Source organism: Nomascus leucogenys, unplaced genomic scaffold (genome assembly GCF_006542625.1).
Source record: "Nomascus leucogenys isolate Asia unplaced genomic scaffold, Asia_NLE_v1 001664F_28638_qpd_obj, whole genome shotgun sequence".
In the NCBI taxonomy this organism is placed as follows: Eukaryota; Metazoa; Chordata; class Mammalia; order Primates; family Hylobatidae; genus Nomascus; species Nomascus leucogenys.
Window position 1 is genome coordinate 1 of NW_022095969.1, and position 7,694 is coordinate 7,694.

General features: G+C 46.0%; 1 protein-coding gene across 1 annotated transcript; it reads right to left on the reverse strand.

The window, feature by feature from the left end:
* Positions 1 to 1,113: 1,113 nt before the first annotated feature.
* LOC115830384 (putative protein SSX8) lies at positions 1,114 to 7,463 on the reverse strand. The gene is made up of 6 exons (XM_030808609.1): positions 7,200 to 7,463; positions 5,032 to 5,120; positions 4,486 to 4,600; positions 3,708 to 3,803; positions 1,807 to 1,856; positions 1,114 to 1,164 (listed from the first exon to the last, which is right to left on the reverse strand). The coding sequence occupies exons 2-6, from the start codon at positions 5,098 to 5,100 to the stop codon at positions 1,114 to 1,116; spliced, it is 381 nt and encodes a 126-aa protein (XP_030664469.1). The 5' UTR covers positions 5,101 to 5,120; positions 7,200 to 7,463.
* Between the last annotated feature and the right edge of the window lie 231 nt (positions 7,464 to 7,694).

Sequence of the window (7,694 nt, forward strand, 5' to 3'; positions counted from 1 at the left end):
AAGCAAAAGGAATGGCCTAAATGAATGGGGTTTCCAGGGCTAGAATGCTTATCTTCATACTCTTTTAAGACTGACATTCGTGCAAACAGCAGAAATCTCCATGTAATTCAGAGTGTGGTACAGAGAAGATCTGGAGAAAAATAGCATTCTAAGAATTCACAAGGTCTACAAAAGGAAGAACTTCTATAAAATACAAGGGATCCCATATAAGCTTGTAGACAGCTGCTGGGAGAGTAAATGTAAAGACATAGAGAGGGGACAAAACACTGCTGAACAAGATGGTGTGGGGAGATGAATACAGGGAAGGGAGGGGTAAAGAAACGGTTTGCTGAAATTAATCTAGGCAGCAAAGAAAGCAGTACCAGATCTGGCATATCACCCTACCGAGGCACCAACATTGAATGTGGAATTCAGTCAGGTGGTGCCCATACCAGTTCTGGTTACATTGGGATGTGTCGCTGACCAACAATCTTAAGCTACTTTTTTTTTTTTGACAAAGTCTCGCTCCGTCACAGGCTAGAGTGCAGTGGCGCGATCTTGGCTCACTGCAATTCTCCCCCTCCCCGGTTCAAGCGATTCCCCTGCCTCAGCCTCCCGAGTAGCTGGAGTAGAGGCAGGCGCTACTACGCCCTGCTAAGTTTTATATTTTTAGCAGAGACGAGGTTTCACCATGTTGGCCAGGACGGTCTCGATCTCTTGACCTCGTAATCTGCCCGCCTCGACCTCCTAAAATTGCTGGGATTACAGTCGTGAGCCACTGCACCCGGCCCTTAAGCTACTTTTTACTCAGCTTCCTCACTTATGAAATAGTGAATAATACATGTAAAATAGACTAAGGGAAAATCCTCTCTGAGCTTGTAAACATTGTTCAATGTAATAATAATAACAATTAATACCTTTCTGGATCCTTCTTTGAATTCGTTCTCCATACTGGCAACCCAACTCCCAGATTCCCTTACCTTCTAAACCAGAGCTGGAATCTGCACTTGCGGAATCACTCATTCAGGGGCCTCTGAGGGATCCCCTGGGCTGGGACTGGGGCTTCCCGGATGCCCCAGGGGGCAGACAAAGCCCTCAAGGAGCTCAAGGAGGGGCCAACAGTCAAAGCGATTCCTAAGCCATGGGAGTGGCCCCGGTAACAGAGCAGAGGCCAGCTGGTCCTTCCTGTTGCAAGAGTGGGTGTCTCAATGGAAGCACCAGCAGGCCCTATGGGTAAAGCCCTAGTGAGCAACATCTGAACTTCACAAACAAATGCAAACGTGAATGAGCTTTAAATGGCTTGGAGCTCTGGATTAGACTACCATTGCCACTGCGCCTCAGGAAAATCCTTTAACATCTCTGTACCCCGATAGCTCATTTTATTATTATTTGCTGATAATTATGGTCTATAACATGAACCATTATTCTTTACTTCCATTTTCATGGACTAGGAATCTGGAGCTCTGATAACTTAGAAGATTTGTGCCAAGTCACATGGCTTTTATATGGATGACAACCAAAGTGTGTGACTCGTTATTATTTGGAGATAATAAAAGAAACAACGTCATAGAGGTCTTCTCATGGATTAAATTAATTAATCCATGTGAACTGCTTAAAATAGTATCTGGCATCACTATGAAAACAAAAGAAGTATTAAGGATCACAACTGTTAGTATTATCAAGCCGTCGATGTTACATAAGTTGTTGTGATAGATATGGGGAGAAAGAGGCAATGAGGTCATTTTTGATATTCTCTTACTCTTCCCAGTGTTCACATCCGTGAAGGGAAAAAGGTTCTCTGGTCCTTTAGATTTGAGAGATACTCACCTTCGGGATGATTCTCTGGAGCCTGCCAAAAGTCATCTGAAGACGTTCAACTGAAAGAGAATACATCAGAATTTTTCTGTTGGTAAAGATTTCCAAACTCTAGAGAGACTTCTGTCGCATGACGGCATTCTGCAGCAGAGGTTATGAGTCCACTCACTGTTGAGGAGTTATTTGAGATTTGTTTCTGAATTATGTTTAGTCATGGTTGCTTCATTTATCTGTGGCATCAATTCAGAATTTTACATCTCATGGTTTCTCAAATGGGGGTTAAATCCCATCACAGTCTCATCTTATTCCATTACATATCTTTTACTTTTTCCCAAATAATTAAACTGATTGGTTGGGAATCTGAACTGTATCCACTCAAGATGTGAACAACTAAAAATCACTGTACACTTCAAATGGGTGAATCTTATGGTATGTGAATTCAGCTGTTAAATGTGTGATGAACCATGGATGATTTAGTCCAGTGGCTCTGAAATATTTTCAGTATAAAGACACTCCCTTAATGTCAAAACTTGGCAGATACTGAAGCACTGGATTTTCAGATCTCTTATGGTGATTGTGGGAGATGGTTGATTCTGGACTGTTTAGTTGGGGAGTAATAAGTATGCTGCAGACAGTTTAGACACTCTGACCTTGTCTTATGATTGTATTGTCAGAGCAGAAGAGCAAGTAAACACATATGTCCTCTTTATATTCCTGAAATGCACAAAGATCTCTACCCAAGAGCCTGTCTTTTTTTCATCCTATGTTATCTCCGCTCACTGACAATTGGGAAAGCTCTCAGTGTGTTAGATGAGGGATCACTCTTTCAAACTCACTTCCAAGCTCATCACGGATAATTGGGGTTGTTTGGGAATGAGAAGACTATTTGGTTTTAATAAAGTACAGAGACACGGCAATCTTATTACATAATGTGTGCATCACCCTCTCTCTTAAGTTATTTATCCGATATCTACATGCTGTTAATGAAACAATCTCTTTAAGTTTTTGGCGGCTCTACACTTTTAACATTTTCTTTTTTTTCCACTTTTAAAATTGTCTTAACTGTCCTTTGATTCATTAACAGTGTTTAGCAAGAACAACATGTCCTTTAAAAAAGAAACATTTCAAACACACAGAAAAGTATGGGGAATAATATTGAGTTCAGCCGCATCTCAACATTACCCCATGACTATGTTAGATCTGATTTATTTATTCAGAATGTTAGAAACACTATAAATGGGCCGGGTGCAGTAGCTCACACCTGTAATCCCAGCACTTTGGAGGCTGAGGCGGGTGGATCACCTGAGGTCAGGAGTTTGAGATCAGCCTGGCCAACATGGTGAAACCCCATCTCTACTAAAAATACAAAAATTAGGTGGGCATGGTGGTGGGTGCCTGTAATCCCAGCTACTCAGGAGGCTGAGGCAGGAGAATCGCTTGAACCCAGGAGGCAGAGGTTGTAGTGGGCTGAGACTGTGCCATTGCAATCCAGCCTGGGCGACAAGAGCTAATCTCCAGTTCAAAACAAAAACAAAAACAAAACCAAAAACAAAACAAAACAAAACACACTATCAACAAGTCATGACTGAAGCTGTCTGTGCAGCACTCACCAATCCCTGCCCCCGCTCCTTCTCCATTTACAGGCAGTCTCCTCATTTTGATGCCTTTTTATTCGCATTTATGTTTTTATGCATTTACCATTTACTTATTATCCATGAAAATACATATTGTTGTTTTGCATGTTTTAGAATTTTATGACTGGCCTCTGTAGTTAACTTTCTGTATGCAATTTTTTTTTTCACTCAACCCTGATGTGTATGAGGGAACAAATGCCAGAGGATCTTTCCCAGGTAGCTGAGCTGAAAAGCAACTGGACTTCAGGAGACCTTTCCAGTCCCTTCCTGTCTACTCACCCTCATTCCTGCGGTTACGGTCATTATCAGAATCATTCCCCTGGAAGTCTGTGGCCTGTTTATTACACATGAAAGGTGGGAGGGTGACGTTGAAACCTAGAAAGAAGCAAAATGTTTATTCCTTAAGGGACAAAGTTAGGCCTGGCACGGTGGCTCATGTCTGTAGTACCAGCACTTTGGGAGGCTGAGGCAGGAGGATTGTTTGAGGCCAGGATTTCAAGATGAGCCTGTGTAAAACAGAGAGACCCCCATATCTACAAAATACAAAATAAAATTAGTTGGGCATGGTGGCATGTGCCTGTAGCCTCAGCTACTCCATCGGCTGGGCAGAAGGATTGCTTGAGCCCAGGAGTTCGAGGCTGCATTGAGCTATGATTGCACTACTACACTCTAGCCTAGGTGACAGAGTGAGACTCTGATTCAAAAAAAAAAAAAAGGGGAGAGAGAGAGAGAAAGAGACAAGCCGAGAGAAGGAAGGTAGAGTGGGAAGTGTGCTGCAATGCCACAGAGACAGTTGGGCTGATCAGAACAGACGCCTAAGGGAGAGAAAAGTGCAGGATCCAGGTAGAAGCTCCACTATGGCCAGTCCCCACCCTCAGCTCTGACAGGATACAGAAGAGCAGAACACCTTCTGTAGCAGAATAACAGAAGCTGCCTTGCGATTTTTCCCTGCACAAAAGGAAAATGTGGGGTACTTTCTGCAGCCTAAGAAGTAGCCAAAGCAGGAAAAGGGATGCTCATGTGTCCCCAGACTTGTCTGTTCCTAGAACTTTGTTACCTAGTTTAGTCATGGCCTCATAGTTTCTCTTCATATACACATAGCTGATTTTCTCCGAGTATTTCATGTTTTCCCACTCTTTCTTAGAGAAGTATGTGGCAATATCATCCAAGGCCTAAAAAAAAATAAATTTTGGCAGTGACTCAGCTAGGTATGTCTGCCATTCAGCTGGAGCCGCTTCCTGTGTGCTGGATCTGGGAAGTGAGGATGATAATCCGTCCTGGTTGATGCCATGGTTAATTGAGAGACCATGGGGGACCTACCCTAGCTTCTCCCGTGGCACACATTAGGGCTTTAATGCTGCTGTCTGGCTCTCTTCCCACCTTCCAGAATGGACTGAGAGTCACCAAATGGAGTGCAAGGTCACAGACTTGTCTCCAGGGATGCTAGGTGATGACAGAGCGAGGGTGGGAGGCTCCCAAGGATGCAGATCTCCCCCGAGACCCTGCTCCTTGTCCCCAGGACCTCTGTCCTCCCCTCCTCAGAAACCTGGTCTCCCTACTCTGTCCCCTGGACCACTGTTATGCCCCCTCCAGGTCACCTTACCTTGCTTCTCTTTTCTGATGTTTTAGCATCATCCCTGGGTCTCTTTGCAAAGGCGTCGTCTCCGTTCATGGCACCAGGAGCAGTCTGACCTGCAAGAGAAACAACCTGAGACTTTCTAGCCACAGGACCCTTGGTCCTGTGGAGGGAGAAATCAGTGAAGGCTGGCCACACTCAGTCACCTGGAATTAGGTGTTGCATTTCTCCATTCGGGGCTTATCTGTCCGTAAGAACATGGAGAGAAGTCAGATGAAAACAGGGAGCCTGGAGAAGTATTGCTTGGGGATGACAGGTTTCCTAGCAGCCTTGAGTCTTCAGGAGGGGGTTGGCTAATGTTGTTAGTAGTTTCCCTGGGGCTAGGCTTACCCTGAAAGATGTACAGACCCTTGTTGGGGAGGCAGGGACGTGACTGTGTAATTTTATTGAGTGGGGGCGTTCTGACTCCTCCACTCAATAAATAAAGGGAGGGAAGTGAGTCCCAGACATAACGTGGTCTCTCTGGTGATGGATCTGATCAGGCAGAGGGATGGGCGGTTCTGTTCTGTTGAAGAGAAATGACCTTCACTAATATGAACAGATTTAGAAGCTATTACTGGGTTATTTGTTAATTATTAGAAGGAAGAGAGCTAGAATCTCTGAGACTACAAGAGCCTGCCATCACTTAGAGAAAATGTGGGGTGTTTCAATTTGCAGCAATCGGCCAGGCGCAGTGGCTCATGCCTGTAATCCCAGCATTTTGGGAGGCCGAGGTGTGCAGATCTCTTGATCCCAGGAGGTTGAGACTAGCCTGGGAAACATAGCAAACCCCTCATCTCTACAAAAAAAAAAAAAAAAAAAAAAAAACCACACACACACACAAAATTGGCTGGGGGCGGTGGCGCAGGCCTATAACATCTCAGCACTTTGGTCAAGGGGGGTGGATCGCTTGAGCCCACGAGGTCGATACCAGCCTAGCCAACCTAGAAAAACCCTCTACTAAAAAAAAAATGAATTAAAAAGTATTAGTGGGGGCGGGGTGGTGCTCGCCTGTAGTCCCCTGGCTGAGGCAAGAGGATCTCTTGAGCCTCATGGGTCGAGGCCAGCCTGGCCAACATAGCAAAACCCCATTTCTACTACTAATAATAACAACAAAAATAATAACATCAGCGAGGTGGTTCTTGCCTGTAGTTCCGAGGCCGAGGTGGTCACCTGAGCCGCGGTCAAGCCCAGTTCAGCCAACATAAGGAAACCCTGTCTCCACTAAAAAGAACAAAAACAACAAAACTAGCAGGGGCACGGGCCGGGCGCGGTGGCTCACGCCTGTAATCCCAGCACTTTGGGAGGCCGAGGCGGGCGGATCACGAGGTCAGGAGATCGAGACCATCCTGGCTAACATAGTGAAACCCCGTCTCTACTAAAAATACAAAAAAAATTAGCCGGGCATGGTGGCGGGCGCCTGTAGTCCCAGCTACTCGGAGAGGCTGAGGCAGGAGAATGGCGTGAACCCGGGAGGCGGAGCTTGCAGTGAGCCCAGATCGCGCCATTGCACTCCAGCCTGGGCGACAGAGCGAGACTCCGTCTCCAAAAAAAAAAAAACTAGCAGGGGCGGAAGGGCACACATCTGTAGTCTTGAGGCTAAGGTGCAAGGATCGCTTGAGCCCAGGAGGTTGAGGCCAGCCTGGCCAACATAGTAAACCCGGTTTCTACCAAAAAAAAAAAAAAAAAAAAAAAACCGTGGGCGGGATGGTGCACTTCTGTAGTCCCGGGGCCGAGGCGGAAGGATTGCTTAAGCCCAGGCAGCAGAGGCCAGCCTGGCCAACATAGCGAAACTGTCCGTACTAAAAAAATAAAAAATATTAGTGAGGGTGGGGTGGTGCGTGCCTGTAGTCCCGAGGCTGAGGCGGGAGGATTGTTTGAGCCCAGGCGGTTGAGGCCAGCCTGGTCAACATAACGAATCCCCGTCTCTACTAAAATACACACACAAAAAAAATACCAGGGGTGGGATGATACAGGCCTGTAGACCCGAGGCCGAGGTGGGAAGATCCTCCATGATGATCGTCCTGAAAGGCATTAGTTGTCTTTCTGTCCTCAAGATTTTCGGAACCCCCAGCACTTGACGGCCTTACAGAGGCTCCCTCCTTTTCTATCTGCCCTGATTAGCCCATCTAGGGTGTCCCTTAAAGAGAACCTACTTCAGAGACAAAGCAGTGGTGTCGAGGTCGGCAGCAGTGGTGGCGAGTTGGCAGCAGTTGGTGACGAAGTGTGGCTGGAGGAGGAGAAAATATTCTGCAATGTCACTGCCCCAGGATGATGGACCAATCAGGGCAGTTAGTGAACTCCATCTGGCCAATCAGAAGTCAGAACACTAGGCGAGACAAGCCAAGCTGATGTGGGGTCTATCAGTCCAGGCTCCAGAGACAGAACCTTCTCAAAATGGAGGCAGAAACTCTGACTTTCCCTCCTAAAGCATCCCCTGGGATTGGCTACTCCAAGTTCAGAGTACGCATGCTCTGATTTTCTCTTTAGATTCTTCCAAAATAAGAGTAGATATGCGCTGATTTTCTCTTTTCATTTTTCCTATCCCTCCCTACCTCCCCGGTGGTGCATTGTTATCCAGTTTTAATAAGTAGTGTATATGAAGCAGGTTGTCATCTCAAATCCTTCCTGCCAGTTTCTGTCGTTTTCAG